The 22,296-nt window shown below is 39.9% G+C and overlaps 1 protein-coding gene across 1 annotated transcript in view; it reads right to left on the bottom strand.

Moving 5' to 3' along the window:
* Window positions 1-28: 28 nt before the first annotated feature.
* Window positions 29-22,296, bottom strand: part of EPSTI1 (epithelial stromal interaction 1) — a 50,259-nt gene continuing 27,991 nt past the window's right edge. Inside the window, exons 7-12 of the mRNA XM_009275636.1 lie at window positions 14,315-14,408; window positions 10,977-11,060; window positions 8,121-8,194; window positions 6,991-7,096; window positions 1,965-1,997; window positions 29-484 (exon numbers count right to left, since the gene is read on the bottom strand). Of these exons, the coding sequence (XP_009273911.1) occupies window positions 1,977-1,997; window positions 6,991-7,096; window positions 8,121-8,194; window positions 10,977-11,060; window positions 14,315-14,408 (379 nt within the window). The 3' untranslated portion in view covers window positions 29-484; window positions 1,965-1,976. The remainder of the gene's footprint in view (window positions 485-1,964; window positions 1,998-6,990; window positions 7,097-8,120; window positions 8,195-10,976; window positions 11,061-14,314; window positions 14,409-22,296) is intronic.

Here is a 22,296-nt window from a genome sequence, read left to right as displayed (position 1 = left end):
AAACAAAAAAACAAAAACAAAACAAAACAAAACAAAACAAAACAAAACCAGCAACGCTTCTCCTTCCCATCCCAAAAGAAAACCCTCTACCTGCTTCTTTAGTTCAAGTCTCTGAGACATTTTTGGCTGGGTATAGAGCAGCAAGTAAACACAAATATTACTGCAGCTTCTGCAGCCACTAAAGTCTCCTTTTTCTGAGATCCCAAAGACTGGGATAATTACATTCTGCAAGAGGCAAAACAACTTATAGAAAAAAATGACACATTCTCTTATTAAAAATTAAACAGGACTTTCATAATCAGCTGCTTCAAATATGCGTGAATAATGACAGCTAGAAACCAGTCTCTGCAGATTGCTCATGAAGTGGGTGTGAAGCTGAAGTCAGGGTAAGAAAAAAAATCACAATGATAAAAGCGCGCTTTCTTGGAGCTTTTACAAGGTCATTTGGCCTAGGCCAGATAAAAGTGAATATTTCTCCAATACCCTGTAACAAGAGGGAGAAAACAGAATTAGAAATTATCTTTTGCAGCAAAAACAAAAATCAAAGTCAACTTCTCTAGGATTAAGTCCACTGGAAAATAAAGTCTCCCTTTTCTTCCGACAGGTTTTAGCTTTTAATTATGTAAAGCCTTCATGAAGGGATTTCTATCTTTTTGTAAATTTAATTCACAAAATGTCCTAATTATCTGCAGACATATTAATAACTCTTTGAACAATATATTAATGTAGCAAGCTGAAATGTGTTTTCAAAACAACAGTAAAACAAGGCTTAAAAAAGTACACCCATCCGTAATTCTTGTACAGTTCATATGCAAATATATTACTGGTATTGTAGATATTGTGAAAAACAACAAAGAATCCAATGCGTTGAACTCCTTCAGCTGCCCACAGTTTACAAAACCTAATAGCATTGTGGGCTGCAAAAGATGACCATTTCTTCCCCTGTCAGGAACTGCCTTTACCTACTCGTCATTTCTTTAGTGAATTTGAGTTAATTTTTAATAACAATTTTACTCCTCATAAAATTGAAAAGACGACTCATGGGAGGCCAACAATATTATTTAGATACTGTCTTCAGAATACAACCCTGCTGCAAAAATGCTAAAATAACTGTTGGAGCAGAAAATGAGGAAGAAAGTCGCAGAAGAATATCTGTGTTTGTGGGAGAAAGGTTGAAAGCAAGGGGCTTTTTTAAGTTTGATTTTTTTAAATTTCTCTTTATAAAATCCTAGCTCTCAAAAAACAAAGAGTTATGTCAAAGCCATCTTCTAAGGCAAGAATAATGTGTGTCAGTGCCTGAACTTGCTTCAAAAGTCTCCAAGCCTAGAAGTAAAGGCTCTGCACAAATCTTTATATTGGAACTGGGAATTAGGGTAGGGAACCCCTTTCAGAAAAGAATGTAGGTGCAGTGAGCCTTATGAAAAGGTCATTTGAAAACAGAGGGCCTGATTTCTCTGATTCAGTAGTGGTGTTTTACCGACAGCCTCCACTGATACGAATAGTCTCCCTTTTTGCTCATGGGAAATAGCAGGAAGAACGCAGCCCACGACAAAGTCATCCTCTTTCACTTAAGACCACTGAAAGTTTGCAGAGTCGCCTCCTGCATTTCCAGCCACATTCCTCAGCTTCCCAGGTTTATCCACTCACAGTCCACGATGCAGAGAATGTGGCTGTACTGAGGTTTTAGCCTAAATATCAAGGTACCCCCAGCAGATGCCCTCCATGCCATCAGCACTTCCTCTGACTTGAAATACATGTTCTGCAGTTCTTTATGAAAGAACGTGTTTCAGAATAGGTATGCGCCATTGCATGGCCCCAAACACAGAGTTGGAAAGCATTTAAGATCCCCTCTCGTATTACTTGAGAATTAAACCACATAAGCTTTCATAATGAAATGTCAAATATGAAGCTAAATTAACACCAGCATTGGTACTAAAAAGAACAAACAGATTCATTATTCTTACCTTTCTCCTCCTTTATTCCAAGTAGTTTGACTCCTGGATAAAAGAAAAAAAATGCATTAGTACAGTACAATGTACAATGTACAGTACAATCACATATTTATGCAAAGAATTATGGCTATACAGTTGTGCGGAACTTTCTTGATTACTTGGTGCTGCTTCCTGCCTTTGAAACTCTACTTAAAATAACAAGTAAACCCTTCTGCAAGATTCTAGTTCTAGCAATAAATATTTCTTCGATTTGAACTCAATATGAATAGCAGGATGTATCGACTCAGGAGATAAACGTATCTTGGATTTGCTGGAAAAAAATCAATCTAGAAGTGTTCCAAACATCTTCAGATACGTCAATCCTCTCTTGATCTCACACAATTTGAAAGAGTGAAAAGTTTCTTCCGTTCCTCCCCAGACTCCCACAATTCTTTTAGGATGAGATTTTCAAAGGAAAGAATGATTGCGCTCAAAGTCAAGCCAGGCAGAACACATCTGCATATGCTGTTTGACTGCCTTGTCAGAGATAAGTCATTAGACTCAGCTACAGCATGCCTGGACCTACTCATCTGAGGTCCCTACATCGATGCTGATACTTCTGCTGAGTAGTTTATTTATTTTCTGCCATCCTTCTGCCAGGAAAGACAAGCACATTACTCTCAATAAAAAAACCTAAACCAACCAGTTTTAGGAAAAAATTTAATAATCTTTCCAACTCAGATTGTACGTAGACTAACCAGGTTAAAGCTAAGTTAGCAAACCACATTCTTTGTTAAAACAAATGTAACCATTGTGGATTGCAGTCTGGAACCTTCTTATATAAATATTCTATTCTCAATACTCCCATGTTAAATAAAAGCTTTTTCTTTGTGCTGGGAAACCAGTACTTTCAGTGCAACTTTATCCATCTAAAAGTTCATGAAAGTCTGCATTAAAGACTGATTGTGTATAGAAAACTGTGGCACGCATGCTGGCCTTGTAACTTCAGGGACCTTTGAGCTATGGTTCTTCTTTGCTGTGCAACAGTAAACTTCATGACATGCTCCCTCTCGAATTGGTAGCAAATAGCATAAATCAAGTGCTGGTTGAGATTCCAAAGAAACATTCCCATGGATCATGCTACAAGAACTAAACCAAGTGCTAACTCACAAACCATGTTTATTTAAAATAGTTTTATCCATAAATCATGTTTTCTCAAAACAGATTTATCCAGCATCCATCGAGTTCTTGTTCTGCATATGGGAAAGGAAGAGAATGGGGTTTCCTGTCACGCTGCACCCGTGTATTCAGGGCATAGTTGCTTCCCACAACAAATATCTAGAATTATGCATCCACTGAAAGAGCGGAGTCAGCATCCGAGAGACCACTTCTCATTCTTATGCACGACACCGGGTGTAATGGAGGCATGAAACGGGAAGGTGCAATATGTCATGTTGCCTTCTAGATTCTGGGTTTACTATAGCTCAGAGAGTTTCAACAAGGCAACTAGTATTTCATTAAAGAAGAGCAGACATATAAATTTCATATGTTCACCATGTGACCTCTCCCCAATAATAGAATAGACAAAAGGGTCCTTGACAGTGCTCCATTTCCACACAAAAAATAAACAAGGGCTCTGTTACAGGCTTGCCATGCATTAGCACTTGGCCTCTGCAAATCCCTCCGTACTGGAACACGGGCAAATCTCACAAGGGAGTGACTATAAAAATGTGCAACTGTTTTAAAGTCATTCTTTTGTAAAAATAGAAGTGTTTTAATATTTAAATAAAACTGATCATTGGTGCCATTACAGGGAACAGATACTGTCTCAATCATACGTCCCAGATGAGTAAGGATTAAATCTTATTGATTAAACTTTGATGTCCAAAGGACAACTGTTATTTTTTTACTGTCCTATCCTAAAAGATTTATCCTTATGTTAGAGACAATGGCAGCGCAAAGGACATAAAAACTTTTCTGATAGCATACAACAAGACTCAATGCTCTCTCAAGGGTGCAGTAGCTCACAGGCGGAAGTGGAAATTCATTAATTTGTCTTCCCATTAAAAAAGGAAACCACACAACCATGCAGAGAGCGCCCTGGCATTTATAACCAAAAAGGGAGAAAAGATTACTTTCAAGAAGATCCTTCTTGAAATAACAGCTTATTTTATTATTTTATTCCATTCTTATTACATTCCTAACAAAACACAAGATGTCTGGAGGGCAGATGAATTAATGAAAACTAGTTTCCTATCGATTAGGGGACAATTGGGCAATGCAACTGCTCTCCTCCCCCCTGCCCAGACACAATAAATTCACCTTCCCCCCTCCTCTCCATGTCTCCTGTGATACCCATGTCCCCTTTTCATCCCCTAGCCCCCAGGAAAACGGGGCAGAGCTGCAGCTGCTCTGGAGCTGTGCCCATGCTGATCAGCCAGAGGGCTGCAGCCGAACAATGCACAGAGTGCCCAGGTCCTTCCCACCACCCCTCAGAGTGGGGTACTGTTTTGGGGTCTCTCCTCTGCCAGCCAGTGCTTTTCACGAAATGCACAGAAACTTAATTATCTTTGAGACTTATACTCCCTTTCAAATTTGGCTAAGATTGGCCAGCAAGTTGAAAACCTTATTACGTGTAGACAGACAGCGTGATCATACAAACTTCATTTCCTTAGGAAATCAGGCTAATAGAAGTAATAGTGAAAAATACAGCAGGTATATCGACAACACAGTGCGATGTTCAGTTTCTGCTAAGTGTGAAGCTGTTGTGACTGTAAAGAGTTCAAACAGGAAAAAAAAAAGCAGGAAAGAGAACAAATATTTCCTCTTCAGTGCCACTGCACAGATGGAGCAGGCTCAAAAATTACCTGCAGGTCTTAACTTTGGGAACCTTTTTAATTTCTTTTAGTTTTAGTATATAGTCTGACCTGCTTCAGTTAGCTCCCTTGTAATGTAAAACACCACACTGCAGACTACGTGACTTGTAAGCCCCACCTGGAGTTCAGTTCTTTTTGCTTAAAATCCCAAGGGAAGGGAAAAGAATCTTGGTATAATCAAAGACACTGAGGTTGCAGCCTCCAGCCTATCTTTTGAGAGATATTTGTCTTTCTTGCTCTTATTACCAATACTAATTTTTAATTCCTTTCCATGGTGACATATTCTTTCATAGTTTATTCTTTCCCTGCTTTGTTTAGTCTTCAAATCTTACATCACAACATAAAGGAAAAATGGATAATCTAGCATTACCCAACAGAAGGCAGGCTCCTTGGGAGCCATTAAGTAAACATCAGAATAGGAAATTTGTCACTTCTACACACAGGGTTTTATTGCATTTGTGTTGACGCATTCTTTGAATATATATTTTTTAAAAAAAGCATAGATTGGCTGCATACGTCATAGAGTCATCTGTTGTTAAAACTGTGCCTGGGCTGAGTCCACTCGTTTGGTGGTACGAACACTTGCCCTGTTGAAGAGGACATACGGCATCTGGCTAAAGGCAAAACCCTTCTCCCTCTATAGACAATGGCAAGGTTTTCAGTGGTGACAGCAGGTGCTCTGATGGAGATGCTCGAGTTTAGATATTGGGGATCTCAGCTGTGTCACACATTTTCTTTTGAGTTTATCAGGAAACAGTTTACAAATTGGGATAAAGGACACAAAGTGAAATAAAAATAATAATTTCTGCCCTTGCTGCCTTTGTTAAGCAGGCCCCATCCAGCAGACTTCACCTTTTGCCCCTTACTAGGTATCAGTCGGCTCTGTCCTACCTGAAGTCTCTAATTCTGCTATCTGCAGACATGCCATCCTTCAGGAGATGGTTCAGACCTGCCAGCCAGAGTGCTCTCTTACTCATACTTGATTACGAGCCTGGACATCTGTAGTTTGGCTTCCAACAACTCCTGGATTGCCTGGCACGTCATACAGGCCTTACCAGTAAAGCCTCTAACCAACTGGTTCTCCAAGCAGCTGCCTGCAGACCTTATGGGAGGTTGAGCTGGCAGGTCCAGCCTCCTCTCAGCAAGACCAAGAGAACTGCTATGCACAAAGGTGGCCTCAGTCCAAGGTTCCTGAGTCCTCTGCCATTGCCCAGGGCTTGCCCAAAGCCTGCAGTGATTAAGACACTCTGTTTCCACTTTCACTATATGGAAAACTCCAGCAGCAAGAATATCTGTTTCTTAATCATGCCTTGACTTCGTAGATGCTTGAACCCAAGTCTTCCTGGCGTTCATCTGCCAACATACACATCCTCACCAGACAGTCCAACTAATCCAATTCAAACTTTTCTGGTTTATCAATTAAACATCTTTCTCTACACTGGCACGTTCACTAAATTCTCTTAGACTCTCATCCTTTTGCTGCTCAGTCTTTGTAAATCTTCCATTTCTGTGCTAGGGTCCTCTCAGCAACAGAATTTCAACCTAATGGAAATTTCCATGATGGAAATACTACATATTTTTTTTTTTTTACACTGAAAAGTGCAATTCTAAATAACAGTCACATTAATGCCTCATTAGGACAGCTGAAAAAATTAATAGATGTTTAATAGTCTACAGTCAAGGTACGTTTTCTTCAAAGAATCCTTACAAATACTATGTATTTTAAATTGGATGCAGTTGAGTCTTCTTTGTCATAATTTTATATGGGTAAAAAGTGAACAGCTGTACCTTTCATGGGATTTTCCCCCTCCAATTTCAAGATCATATTAAAATGTTTACAACATTTCCAAATATCTTTCATTTAAAGACTTTCAAAAAATCCCTTACGATTTCACTATCCTTGTTCTGAACTTAAGGAAGTACCTTGGATGAGGTTCCTTGCAGTAAGTACCTTGCATGCAAAGCCACTGAGTTCTGCTGCAAGAGCAGCTGTTCCTCCCTCCTCCATTTGATCAGCTTGTATTTAAGACAGGATTTCTTCTTAAAAGCTATTGTAGACAGCCAGCCAGGACTGTAAGTTCTGTCAGGCAGGCTAAACGCACACAGACACATAATAGTACCTGGGGAAAAAGTCAACTTTTAAACAATCTCATTGCTTTCACGTTCTGTACCCAAAAACTTACCCAGGCGCCGTTACTGAGGTAGTCCAGACTCCCAGAATATCCAGGTTGGTAGATGCTATTAGGTTGCATTTTGTTCTGGAGTCGGTCCAGGAAAGCATTATTTACCCTTAAAATACAACAAAAAATGAATAATGATTGAAGGTAGCTGAGGAGTTCACAAACCTTTGAAATTTAACATTCTGTGAGTGGCTTTCCCTAGTCTCAGTTCAGTATTTTTTTTCCCCTATTAATGCTTAGGACTGACACACATGCTTAAACATGACTGTTGTTTTAATGTTTTACAATGCTATTGGTAAGAATGATGTAAAACGCAAGATACTGGATTATTTCTATCTAGGGACATGAGATGGACTGAATCGAAAATCCTTCATTACCTTCTATGAGTAATTATCTCAATATCCTTGCTAGAGAAAAAAAAGAAATGAAAACAGTATGGAGAGTGGTTGCCTACAGAAGTATTTTTTTTAATATTTCCCTAATAATATAAAAAAAGAAACAAATGGTGTTTTTATTTCTGAGCCTGAGCGTTGTTTCTTTTTACCAGCAGAAAACAAAGCTGAGAATAAAGCTGTGCTTCAAGATAATGGAAAGTCAGTTAAGTGACAGAAGTGCAAGATTAGAACCACTGAGCACAGAGAGGGCACAGCAGTGGGGCACAGAAGGCGTTGCTGCACTGCAGCTTCCATCTGTATCGATATCAAATCCCACATTTAGCTCTGCATGTTAACCTCAGTGACAGTCAACCACAAAATGTGGCAGGGACAAAGTAGCCCATTCTAAAATAAAGTAAAAATAGATAGATAGATAGATAGATAGATAGATAGATAGATAGATAAAATGTTTCCCAGCTGAAACTACTGTACTAGTAGTTACCCATGAAACTACTAATAGTTTCTACCCTGTGCTGTATCCTATGCTGACAGGATAGATAAAGTGAAAAAGGCACTCTTGAGTTACAGTGAGCAGTTGTAATGATGGATATTAGTGGCTCATTTGAAGGCAAAGCTAAACCAGAGGCGAGGTCAGGGATCCTCATTGCAATCGTCTTCCAAAGCATGAATGCCTGCAATTTTGAGACCCTTTCCAGATAGGAATTCAGTTAAAGTGTATTCTGCATTTTTGCATCATACCTCCTCTGTTCATTTTGATGTGCTCTTGTCCTGGCTTCCTCTTCCTGCTTTTGTTTAAATTCCATTAATTCAGCCTGGGGATGATAAACGTGAAAAAAAAAAAAAAATCAACAAACTTACTTTTAACTGACATACCTATGTTGCAAACCCAATTAATTCCACATGGTGTTAACTTCAGCTAGAGCCACGTGTCATTCCCAGAACTTCTCTCAACAGCATTTCATTTATGTGACAGCACTATGTTAAAAACTGAGCTCATTTTTCTGTTCAGCGTTGCACTGGATGAGCTTTGTTTGTGCCTTAAAAATTGGGAAGTTACAGGATTCAGACATTTACAGTCCTACATTTAAAGGGGTATGCCAGACACCAGTCTGCTTCCCCTTGCCCCAGCCCACGGGTTTGAGTTTCCCTGTGGGTCCAAGGGGGAAGACAGCTGAAGTCATCTAGCAGGAGCAGACACAGCCGTTGCACCCGTAGGGTACGAAGGAGACATGCCCTTCGCCTCCTGCCTCTGTGGAACGCGAGGAGAAGACGAAAACGGGGTTATGTGGCATGGTGTGTCACCTCCAGCTCCCTGGAGCTCCCTGCAAGGGTGAGGGGAAGGCAGCTGGTACCTGTTGGTGTGGTGAAAGCGTGTGCAAGCTCCCAGCATTGCAGCAGCCTACCATCCTTACGTTACGCAATATTAAGGTATATAAACAGCATCAAAGGGAATTCTTTTCAGAGGAGAGTTTGCTTACGCAATTTTAGCCGGGACTGTGAAGGAAACACAGCTTGTATGACTCTGCTCTGCATGTGTGCTTGTTTGTCTGGCTCTTGCTCCCTGCAATGCACCTAAGAATTGAAGATGCAGATTTTTCTGCAAAGAAAATGTGGCTTGCAGGGCAAGGGGGAAGAGATAGGAACAGAACCATCTTTCATATTTTCCATAGCAACTGAGCAGCAGTAGGAATAGGAACTAAAATAAAATGATGCAGTTAGATAAAAGCTTCAATAACTGAATGGAACCACAAAAGTTTAAAAAAAAAAATCAATTTAAGTGGAACATTAAATAAAAACTATGCAATAAATGTATGAAGAAAATCAATAACTGCAAATGTGTTCTGTATCAATATTTGTCTAGCCCTAAAAGAAGAAACAGGATTAAGAAATAAAAAAGCCAACCTTAATTTTCACTGTTTTAAATAACTATTCAACCTGAAAATTAAAACCCAGTATCTGACTTTCCAATATGCTGAGTCCTCCCTTAGAGTAATGTTCTGAAATATATTGTGTGTATATGATGCGGTGTTCAAAGCATACTGAAAATTTCTAAATAAAGCAATACATACTAAAACGTGTTCTGAAAAAAAAAAAAGGGAACTGACAATACCTATACGTTTTATAGCTACACTGTGCTAGGAGGTACACACAAGACAGAATTCACAATTACTTTAATAAATATTAGTTTGAAGTAGAAACAAGCCAACATATATCTGAGGGACAACTATTGGAGCCTTTAAAATACATATTATTTACAGTAGGATCGTAAGTAGTGCATTACTCTGCGCAATAGGTAGCAGCAACTGTGACGGCAAGGAGCACTTGGAACCATGTACCAAGCAAGAGCAGCCTTAGAAGCAGACAACATGTTCTTAGCAATCTGTGGAAATCGGTAAGGAGTCTAAAGCTCTACATGAGTCCCTTAAACCAAACTCATAAAGTAGGGGCATGCTGATTCACATCTATAGTTATTTTCTCTATGGAAGAATCAATGTAAAGAATACAACAGCTACCAGCCTTACACCCATCAGGACTGGCTTTCAAAATTTTTCCTCTGTACAGTTCCTGGGAATAAGCATACACCTGATGGGAAGGCAATTAAGAGCCTTCCTTTTTCTCCACCTTTTGTTTCCAGCATCCTGGTTGCTAGAATACTATGAAACGAGGACACTTATCCCCAACATTTAAAGAAAGATGTCCGTGAGAGGGGCTGAGTCACTTGTCCAGCTCTAGTAGAAACTCACTGCATGGAATTTTTTGCACTAAGATTCTGATACTGGGGAAGTAGTTTAACATTAATTTGGATGTTAGTAACAGCAGAGGCAGAGCAAGAGGCTCAGTATTTGCTAATATGTTTTCAAATGATTTCCTAATATGATTTTCAAATGGTGCCCTCCCCATGCTTGCACAGTCAGACCTGGAGCCAAGACAGATAACTTAGCACAGTGCCATCGCCTTGTGTAGATGAACTTTATGGTACCCAAATCTATGCCAGAGGGACTACAGTGGTTCAGATGCGCTTCAGGAATGCGTGCCACATACGCAGAAGATGGAGTTCAAACTTGCAGTTACAGCATGCCTGCTTTTTTGGACAATTCAAAACTCTTCATTTAGGTGGTTAGCAAGGGAACAGAGAAGCATACAGACTCAACAGCAAATCTGACTTCTTCCACATCCCCATTTGGGAAGGCAGGGCACACAGGCCTCGATTCTCTAGAAAGAGACTATTCAGAGTCTGAGATCATCATGAATATCTCAGTAAGATTACTTCTGCCTGAAAGAGAGGAAATTGGTTTCCTTAGCCTATGAAATCGGGTGCCGTGGTCAAAAAATGCTCTGCACAATTGTTCAAATGGAGAGGCGAACAGGAGTTTGTCATCTAGATGCAAATAGCCTTGAACCCAGAAGATAATTGTCCTGTCCCTGTCCAAATTTTACAGCTTGGCTCATGTCTCTCACAATATTTGAAAACAGTGACTGAACCACTTTTGCTAAAAAGAAGCTCTCTGCGTAGGCTACAAGTAATCAATGTATTTAATTGGTTTCACAGCATGCAAAAATGATACAATATGCAAACTGTTAATGTATAATTACCTTCCTCCGTTGTTCTTGCTTCATTTCCTCTAATCTTCTGTTTTCATCCTCTTGAAGAGCTTGCTTGTAAGTATGGCTTCTTGTCTATCGTTCAGCAGAGAATATAAACACATTGGTGTGGGGAGAGGGGCGGCCAAAATCCCAAACCTTATTCCCAAATCATTATACAGGTAATTAACAAAACAGAAGCGGTTGAATGATTCCAGTTACTTAAAAAACAGATTAGTCTCAAGACTAAAATTTAAACAAGAAATGGTCTAAAGCCTCTCAGTCATTCGGTTTGGCTGAATGTCCACCTGCACATCACACCCAGGCAACCACAGCACATGCTATTCCGTGTCCCAGTGGCAAGCATAAAGATACCCTGAGCAGTCAGAAAACACAATCAGGATATATGATAGTGAGGTGGGGTATTCTGGGAAGAAAGAAAAGTACTGAAAATATTACCAAGATAACAAAGCAGAACGGAGGCCTGGTAACAGAGGGGAACCCAGGATTATTTGTGGAAAGGCATTTGTGGAGGTAGGGCAACTGAAGCTGAGAGATCGTGTCTGCTATATTATTTGTGGGGCAGCCAAGAGAACTGAAAATCTGAACTACACATCATGAATAATGTATTCAGCTGCATAGTAGGTTTTCATTACAGTAACAAGCCCTGGTCTCTCACAAGTTGCAGTTGTTAGCAAAGAGCCAGCCTACCCTTAGGATCTTATAGGATCCTTAGGATCTTATACATAGGAACTTATACTGTAAAGTCTTTGAGCAGGGACATAGTGTAGCACACTAAATAATGAGCCAGTATAATTTAATACAAGAAGTGTGCAGGTTTGGCTTTAGTGAGGAGTTTGTTGCAGGTCTACACAATGTTCTCAAAACTTGATATATGCATGCAGAATGACACCATTAAAACAACAGGCACATAATCTGCTAAAAAGACTGAATAGAGAAAGCAATTATTAACAGCTCAATTTTGAGCTGGGAGGAGTTGTTACATGTGTCCAGTGAGACTCATTCTGGGTCCAATATTATTCATTACTCTCCGTAATGGCTTGGAGAATTGTGTGGAGTGTATGTTAATCGAGTTGGCAGACAATAAAAATCTACACAGGATTGGTAACACTTTGAAAGACAGGATTAAAATTAATTATGAGCTTGATTAAATAAGCGGGCAAAAAAAGTCACCAATGACAGAGTCACTCCAAAGAAGTTAAATTTGTTCATTCACACCAAGTAATCATTGACACTGATACTTGAACTAGGTGTGCTACATTAATATCACTATCAAAGAAATGATGTGAGGGAAAAAAATTGATCAACATTACATTGTCCTAAACTTTTTTTAGAACATGAATTTTAAATTTAAAAAATCACATATATATATATATGCCCCCCTTTTAGCACACATGTCAGGCGCTTCCTAAGCTTATCACACTTCACTTGTTCAAATACATTGTTCCTGAATCTTTTGATTACTCCAGACAAAGGACAGGTCCAAGATAACATCAAAATTAGAGTTCAAGTTTTCCCACTGGTTTAGCATTTTGGTACTATGCCAAGTTTATTTAGATAACAACTCATTGGTTATGTGCTTCAGAGTCCTCATACAGAGCACAGAGGCTGTGCATATGCCTATAGACCGTACCTCGTCCAAGTTGGTTGGGAAGACATTTTGCTAACTGCATTGCTGCATTATAAGCAAGGGATGAATTGATTCACAAAGCTATAGAAATGCTGCCATGCAAAAGACATGTATAATATCAGCTAGTATTAAAGAACAGTATAGATAAAATATGTATTTTATCTGCTTGGATACTAGTGAAGCCAAAGATGAACTATGGTATGTAATTTGGCATAACTTATTAAGAAACCCCTCAAAAACTGGAATGAGAAAGGCACACATAGGTAGGTGAAGTAGAAGGCAAAGGCTAAAAGTAGGACCTGTACACCTGAAAGAATTCAGTGTTCCTTCAGGCATCCACCCATTTCCGTATAGATATGAAGGCACCACACCAAAATGCTGAAATCCAAGTCAGTCCTGGGGACACGAGCTCACTTGTCTTTGCAGTTCAATGTTCACACCATATAAAAGGCTGCAGAGCTGGGTCTTCCCTACCAAAGAACACACTCCCCACTGTTTGGACTGTTGGATGCTTCAAGAGGGAGGTAGAAGTGGTTTCAAGACATCTTTTCTTCCTTCCCATAGTCCTTCATCTTGCTTGTTCGCCCAGGACTACAAAAGACAGTCTGAAAGCCACTGTCCTGCAATTGACCTTCTGCCCAGCATTGCTGGGCAGAAGTTGGCTCCTTCAAGCTATGTATCTGCCCACACATGCTAAGATTTCTTTAGGGTTTTCAGAGACACAAAATGACCTGAGGAATCAAAGGGGAAAGGAACCTATTTTCACTATCACCTTCCCTTTTCATGCAATGAAAACCTGGAAGAGATACTAGAGGCAAGACAGAGCTGTCATATATTCTGTTTGCAGCAATTTCTATAACGGGAGGGTCTTGCACATTTCCAAGGCTTCCAAGGAAATATGGAGGTAAATCCTTCCCTCCTTTTACTCAACTGTTGGTGTTCAAGGTTGTATACAACAGAGGGCTGCCCAGGTTGGATACTTCCAAGTTTCTGCTGACTAAGAACTATTGTTTGTAGCGACAATTTCTGTCCACTTGGCTGCCTGCTCTCTGTCTTCCCCCAGTTACAAACCTCCCTAAAGGAGAAATACTTCTGTCTCAGGGTTAATATTCCTCACTGCAAGTTTTTACATCAGTAGGAAAGCTTGGTTTAGACACGAAGAGACTAATCATATGTGAAAAAGCCTTTTTGAGGCAATTAGAATAATGAAACTTAAGCAATACTTTATCTATTTCCTAATTACATTGATACTTACCAGGCTCATTCAAACTGGGACAAAGTCCCCAAGCAATCTATGGAACCACTTTTAGGATGCAGTGAGAAATAAGCTTCCCTTCTGACTAGATTTTCAATGCAGTAAAGCATCCGTTGACATGAAGTAGTTGAGATTTCATAAAAGCTTGCCACCAACGGATGGGTACAGAGCACATTTAAAATTCTGATCTGCCCTTAGAATATAAATCTGGCTTTCATTTATCAGAGAGAGATCTGTGAGTAATAAGGCAGTCCCCTACTATGTAGGATACTCTGCCAGTGTGTAAGAGACAATGTAGGCAATCTTATTCACCCAGAAAGACGCCTTGGTACTCACTGAGTTATGTTTAGGCAATTAAGCTCAGTTAGAATATTGTAATATTACACTATTGACAGCACCTGGAAAGCTGACAGAAAATACAGCGCACGCCATGGTTTTGCTTACCCATGCTGTAGATTCTGGGCCACTATTAGCAATCTGACAGGAATCACTCTTTGGCAAACCCAAGTCCAATCTGTTCAATAATTCATTGGTTTTGCTGCGAAGAAATCCAATCCAAATAGAATTGTTAGTGCTTCCATAAAAATAAATACAGCTTTTTATTCCACCCTTGGAATCTAGCCTAGACATTTTCTATCACGTGACTGCTGAAAAACATCACAGGTGGAACAAAAGGTTACGAAGACAGACAGAATGAAATGGGACAGAGGATACAGAACCTATATTGTGGATAAGACATTTGCTGGGAGGAATTTTTAAGCAAACAATTATTGTCATTTGCATATTTGGGGTCTGCAGTGGCTATGCTTTCTTTCCTCATTGTAAAGCTCCTAAAACACAGACTCGCATAACATTGGACTTCATCAGGATGTAACTGCTTCACTGAATTGTTGCAAATCTTTCTACCAGATCTATAAATCTCAGCTAAGTAATTTAAAAGATTATTTTAAGGGTTTTTCCTTCATGGTTAATACAATACAACAGATTACTTAATCAAGCAGACAGACATTGAAGCATTTTGTAGCATTGAAAAAAAAAAGCTTGTCTTCAGTTGAAGCAGAATTACACACCATTGTCATTTCATATTCTGGCAAGGGCAATTTTATTTTTCTAACAGCATTTCTTATAAACCAGATTTTCAAAGTAACAGCGCTTTGCCTAGAGTTTCAACCAAGTACTGTTAAACAAAGTCACAAGCAACAACATAAAGAAGTGTTAAGAATAGGAGTTTCAGTGCTGTGATCAGGAATCAGCTTCCTAACCTGCAGGCCCAGGCATATCTATTCAAGTGGTGTGGTTTAACCCGGCCTGCGGCTAAACACCACACAGCCGTTCGCTCACTCCCCCCACAGTGGGATGGGGGAGAGAATCATGGAAAAAAAAAGAGTAAAATTCGTGGATTGAGATAAAGACAGTTTAATAGGACAGAAAAGGAAGGGAAAATAATCATAATAATTATAAAAGGATGGTTCGCTCACTCCCCCCACAGTGGGATGGGGGAGAGAATCATGGAAAAAAAAAGAGTAAAATTCGTGGATTGAGATAAAGACAGTTTAATAGGACAGAAAAGGAAGGGAAAATAATAATAATAATTATAAAAGGATATACAAAATAAGTGATAGTGATGCACAATGCAATTGCTCACCACCCACCCACCGATGCCCAGCCAGTTCCCGAGCAGCGGTCACCGTCCCCCTTTGGCCAGTTTGGGTCAGCTGTCCTGGCTGTGCCCCCTCCCAGCTTCTCGCTGGCAGGGCATGAGAAGCTGAAAAGTCCTTGACTAGTGTAAGCACTACTTAGCAACAACTAAAACATCGGTGTGTTATCAACATTATTCTCATCCTAAATCCAAAACACAGCACTGTACCAGCTACTAGGAAGAAAATTAACTCTATCCCAGCCGAAACCAGGACATCAAGAGTTTGCTCACTCAAAGGAATAGAGTTAGAGGAAAGAGGCAATTTTATTTCTGTATACAGCTTTGGAAAGCATGAAAGTACTGAAGTGAGAGCAGAAAGAGTGCTTCAAGAGGCATTGAACACAGAGATTTACACTGCTAACAGGGCAACCAGCTAGCTCTGTGGGGGAGAAGATGCCACTACCAAGGACAGCTACTTAACCTTGGAGAAAAAGCCTTGGCTGCCAAAGAGTGGTGACTAACTGCTGAAACAGACTACCAAGTGTGTTTTTATCTTTCACTCCATGGTCTGAAACGGTGAGTAGATGCATTTCTGGAAAATGTCCTGCTGGTCAGTGGGTATATTGAGGAGAAGTGGGGAAAAAGAACAAGAACCCACAAGTTCTTCTCTGCTACTCTACAGAATACAAAACTATGTTACCACTTCAGGTACAGAGTACTTGCTCAAGCTGTAGCAAGCCATGCTTTTAGAGTCTCAACATTCCCAGTTCACTCCCTTTCTTCCATTACCCGAGCAGTTAACATGGACCTCAGCCAACACACAATACAGAAAGAACGAGGTGAAACATAAGATTCCCTGATCTACAAAGCATCTGTATATCAAGGTTAAATAAATTAATAGTCTTCTTACCCAAGCATTAAGTACACACATTTTTTCCATGAAAGATGAGTGGTTGAGTGGTGAGATTGAGCAGAATAATTTTGGAAACCTGAAGTTTTAAATTGCAGATTTTGTGTTTCTCTACCTATGCTAAAATTACTAAAATAACAATTTATTTCTACACCAGAAAGACTAAGAACTCCTACAGAAAGCCTGGAATATATTTGAGAAGGTTGAAGCTCTGCAAAGAAATATCTGGCAACTTGGGGGTATAACTGGATGTCCTAATTCCTTATGGATGGCAAAAGAATGACATGGGGTATGTGGAAGTTCTCATTATTTGCATAAAAATGGGGCGGAGGGCTAAGACACTGCATTTCCCAGATCAGCACACTGATAGATGAAAAGCTAACTCAGTTTCGATATTAGAAAAGATGATTACAAGAGTGGAAGTAAATAAAGTTTCTCAGCAAGACTGTGCACTGCCTTTGAATATAGAAAACACCCTACTACACCAAATTAAGTAATATATTAATAAAGTGTCCCTATCACAAGAAAGGGACTCAGGTTTCCAAACCTGACTAAAGACAAACTCAGTCAAGTCAGTCATATATGTTTATTCATTGTGTATCATCTCTATGGAAACCCAGCAATGCATCTGGAGTTGCCAGACTGTCAAAATATTGTCTGAATGGTATTTTTCATAATATTAAACCTATAGTCACAACAATGCAGAGCATAGCATAAGCCATGCTGCAGGGAAAGGGGGAAGTCAGAGAGTTGACAGTTCAATTAATGTTCCAGAGAGGAACGCATTATCTCCAGAAGGAAATCAGCATATCAAAGTGTCCATAGGTGTTCCACATTCAGACAGTTGGAGCAACATCTCACTCTCTTGCTAAAACTTCAAGGGCTAATCAAAGATGCTGATAAAATGTGTTCCTCTAAACTAATTAATATTAAGGAAAGAAGAGAATGAGCTGAAGAAATTAATTTGAATACAGCAGCATCCTGATACCCTTCAAAAATAGCTAGGCAAAAGGAGATCCAAAATTTAGACAAACCAAGAAGATGGCACCCTCCTAACAGGCTGCTAACCTGAGTTCTGACTACCCCTAAGCATCGGGCTGAAGGGAAGAGAGCCGTTCAGAAGCACTGCTTAAGCTGGAGTGATCTTATGAGAGTATTTTGTCTTTCTCAGTAGCCCTGTTTCCCATTACACCGTTGGGAACAAGCCTTTTGCTCTGCTAATTAAAATAGGCTACCCCCGTACTGGTACGTTTAATAGCACGAGGCAATACTCTTAGCATGAGAACTCAGCCATCTATATTGTGGTAAAAGTTCCTGGAATAGTTTTGACCTGTTCCAAATAGCACTTTCCCAAATAACTCCTGGCTGCTGTCCCGGAATGAATATCAACCACAAGTAACTCCCAACAGGCACTTTGGATGCAACCGCCCCATTTTTGGAGGTAAAAAAGTTTGCTAACAATGGAAGCAGGCAGTCTCAGGCCTGTTGGCCTCAAAAGTGACAATGATTGACAGTGTTTAATTTATTAGTACAGATGCAGCCATGGGGGAGTGAAGCACAGTACTGGATTCGGGGGCTAAAAAACTCTTAAGAGCTGTCATGGGAAAATACTGACTCTGCTGCCAGGATCATTGAGTAACGTGCTAGCAGGAGACAGTGCATGACTTTGGAAATAAGCCCATGTTGCAGATGCTTTCTGTGGGTCCTCAGATACACGGCTTTGCATTTCACAACTATTCTTCAGGCAGGGTCCTTTCTTAAAAGCTGTTACAGAAAAGCATATACTTGAAGTTCAACAAGTATATGTAAAATGCAGAAACATGAATTTGCTAGGTGAACCACTGAGAACAGTGTAATTTAGGGATTTAGAGTTGGCACCATGCACTTACAAGCTACTTGCAGATCAGGGAATCCACACGTATTTCTTATTGTTTGGGACTAAATGAGTGTGCTGCCTACATTCCCACTGGGGTGAGACAAGGGGGTGGATATAAAAGCCGGAGTGAGCCTAGGTTCCTCTGGCCTAGGTAGGAGTTCCCATGATCTAACAGAGTCACCAGCCCTGAGAGCCGAGAAGCAGAAAGCTCCACAGTTGACTCCAGCATGCAACTGTGGAAGATCTGAAGACCCACAACTGATCTCGTTGCAGGACCTGAGGTCTAAAATCCTGTGCAGAATAAGGTCTTTAACTTTGTGTGTCATTTGGTCTTAACTCCTGTACATCTACAAGGCAAACAGAAGAACCAGTCCTGAAAAGGATCCATCCTTGGGGACATGAATAAGGATATGGACTCAGGCCCCAGCACCTTCCTCCACCCAAGAGTCGCACAGCACCGCTTGCTAAGCTTTTCATTGGAGACTATTCCTCTCAGAACAAAGATGTAAAGAAAACAATTCTTCTGCCTACCCATAAAGTTCTTGGCTTTAAGTCTGTTTTACAGACTAACATTAAAAATGCATCAATTAGAAAGGCTTCTTGTAATCTTCATTACTCCTTCCCAATGAAACCAGTGGCAGTTAATTCTTTTGCTTTAATTGATGGACACTGCAATGCCAAGATACAGAAAAATATACTAGCTTTTATGCCAGTGCTTTTGAAAAAAAAGCAGCACAATACTTTTGCATATATCATAAATCTATTTATTTCTCTTGACAATTTTTAAAAGATAATGGCCACTCTTATTACTACTGAAAACAAGACAGCTCCTGAACTCCTTGTTTTCTCAAGCTGCAGGATCTCCAGCATTACAATTCTGCCCTAATGAACGTCCATAAGTATGCTAAGAGTCATTCAAAAACAGTAATAAAAAATAAAAATAAAGACTCCCAAGCCAGGTAAATCATTATAGCCATTTCAGAGAGGAGACAACATGCGTAGTCGCTAAGACAACAGAAGTAGCATCTAGTGCTGAATGACATGGACACATCAGCTTCCAAATTCATTGCCAGTAAGCAATGCTGAAGTGATATTTCACCATTTTCTTCCAGTTCAGCTAAAAATCTAAGAACCATGCATAATGCATACATAATGTTAGTTTCACACATCTGCCAGAAGTTTCACAATGGTTTTTAAACAATAGCAGGACTCTCCCTCTCAAAAACAAAATGAAAAAACAAAACTGAATTTCATTCAACACGCATCTTTTTGCAGCACCAGCAAGCATATCTACACTTCTCTCGACTTCAACATATTTAATTGTCTAAGCGTAACAACTTCCTCAACCTTTGCAGAAATTAATATCTGTTGCTTAACACTACCAAAGCCTACCGACAAGAAAAGCTGCCCTTCATTTCAGTAAGGTCCACGGTGTGTGTGTTCTTACTGATGCCCTTGTTCCTTCCTCAGCGAGGGCTCTGCCTTGTGCATCGCCATATGCATCCTTGTCAGGCACTTGCTATGACCCACAAGCCAGGCTGGCTGGTACTAGGGCCATTGCTGCTCCTCTGTCATGGGGCCTAACAAAATCAAATGTTAAAATAGAAGAAATTCCAGAAGTCGACGCAAAGGTCAATGAGATTGCTGTCCATTTATGCAGGTTTCCCATAGATTCAATGTTGGGAGATGGAGAAAGAGACCCCAAAAGGAGGTGTAGTTGGGATTTTCACTAATGAAAATCATTTGCTAAAGTGGGAATGAAGCTGGGGGGGCCGATAATACCATTTGTGAAAATAATCCCACCAAAGGTACATATTTCAAAATTAAGCCATTAAGAAAGTTGCAAGTAGCCTGAGTGGGGACACCGATGGCTTTTGCTGGTATACAGTTATACATGCCTCCTCTCACATCCCCTCCTCTTTGCAGAGATTTACCACAGCAAGAAGTTTACAAGGTTTAAGTAAGTTCAGAAGGCTACAAGCAACTGCCATGTTTCTCACAGCTGGGCCATGACAAGGGGCAAGGTAGTAAAAACATCTCTGCCTGTCAGCAACAAACATGCCCACAACTCTACATGGATTCTGGTTCTCCTGTACCTCAACCCTAACCCACACCTGCAGGACAGAGTCCACTTTTGGGTAAGAAGGAAAAACAAACATCAGCCATGTGCAAAGTTGTCAGCACGAACCAATGTCCATTTTTTGGTGTGCGTGTGGGTGGGGGATTCACCTTTTGCTGGAAGTTATAAGGTGAAAAATTACAATGTGAAATAATTAACCCATTAAATTCCTGTATGATGTTGATGGCTCTTCTGCAATCCCCTTTACTGGGAAGAAAGGCCACCCTCTGGGTATTTAGTTCACCTGCTTTCCAGCACAAATCCTTCCAGTAGCCACATACCAAGCTTAATGCAGTATTCACAGACTTCACTGGGAGTAATGCACAAGCATACTAAGGAGGACTTGGGCAAATCTAATGATAGTGATCAAAACTGTACTATCTTTGGCTGGTAGGCTTTCTTGTCTGCAAGTTCTTGAGCATGTGTTCCTGTTCTTGGGGATAAGAACAAAAAATGTGGCACTAGTTCATTTTAGGTATGAGGCTTCAAGATAGTATAAAAATAGGTTTTAAAAAAAAAAGGCAACTTTCTCAGCAGAATTATTTTCATCACTTCCCACCCACACTCAAAACTAATCTTTCCTGTCAACCCACTTGCTTTTTTTGTTTTCCTGACTGGATGAAATAATGCAGCTAGGCTATTCTTTCCTCCCACCAACTCATCCAACATTCTTGGAAGTTATTTTAGACATCAAGTTTCATTTATTATCTGAAGCAATAAGCATAAATCCAGTTTTAAGGAAAATGCAGTTTCATATAAGTCTATTGCATAGATCTTCCATTCTGTGTGCTCCATCTGCATGTGCAATCTGCTTCTATATTTTCAGCCAGCTTGCATGGGCAGATTAATGCGTACAATTAGAAAGCAACCTCACAGGCGTTCAATAAACTGCCTTCATTATTACACTCAAGAGAGTCCCTTTGGATGTCTTTAAAAGCCTAGTTTTCTGCCTGTTAGCTAAATAATTGACAATGCTTAAAATAATCAGGAGCAAATGAACAAAACGAAGACCATTGTGGTAAGAAGAAGCAAACAAAAGATTCTCAAGGCTGCAAACCCTTTTTGTGCGAGCCCTCTTTCATTCTCTCTAGCAACCTGTATTAAAAGTCTGGTCAGGTTTACATTTGCGGTTCTGTGGGGAAAATTTGTTACCAGCTTGCTGTTTGAACCACACATCATAGGGGACTGAAAACTGGCAAGGACACTAGTATTTATCCTGTAAAAATAGATAAATAAATAAAAATGCTGTTTTGATTCAGGTTTTATTTTCTTGCATTTCATGACTTTTGAGAAAACTGCTTTGGCAGGCAAGTGTGTATCAGCTTGGTTTGCTGAATCTTCTGCATTGTTTTGGAATATGCACTTAGAGGCACTCTGGCAAATTCTGTTTCCAGCTCCAAATTCTGAGCAGAATATATTGAGTGCACACATGTACCCGAGTGCAGCAGTGCCAGGAATTTTTACAGGAGTACAACCTTCACAAAAGCAGAGGCACGAATATGTAACAAAGGGAAGGATGAAGTGATACAACAGCCATCATGTACTATTAAAAAGTAACCCTATGTTCTAGACTGCTTTTCCCATTGCATAAATAGGTAGATGGATATGAGAAAAGCAGTGGACCACATCCAACACTACAGTTTCTGGGAAGTCAAATCCAAATTAAATAAAAGCACCTTACCAGAGAGCTGGGCTGTACTATTAAAAAGTAACCCTATGTTCTAGACTGCTTTTCCCATTGCATAAATAGGTAGATGGATATGAGAAAAGCAGTGGACCACATCCAACACTACAGTTTCTGGGAAGTCAAATCCAAATTAAATAAAAGCACCTTACCAGAGAGCTGGGCTAAAACCATAGAATCATAGAATCATAGAATCAT

Source organism: Aptenodytes forsteri, unplaced genomic scaffold (genome assembly GCF_000699145.1).
Source record: "Aptenodytes forsteri isolate BGI_AS27 unplaced genomic scaffold, ASM69914v1 Scaffold172, whole genome shotgun sequence".
Taxonomy (NCBI): Eukaryota; Metazoa; Chordata; class Aves; order Sphenisciformes; family Spheniscidae; genus Aptenodytes; species Aptenodytes forsteri.
The sequence above is the reverse complement of the archived record's forward strand: the minus strand, read 5'-3'. Positions and strand labels throughout refer to the sequence as shown.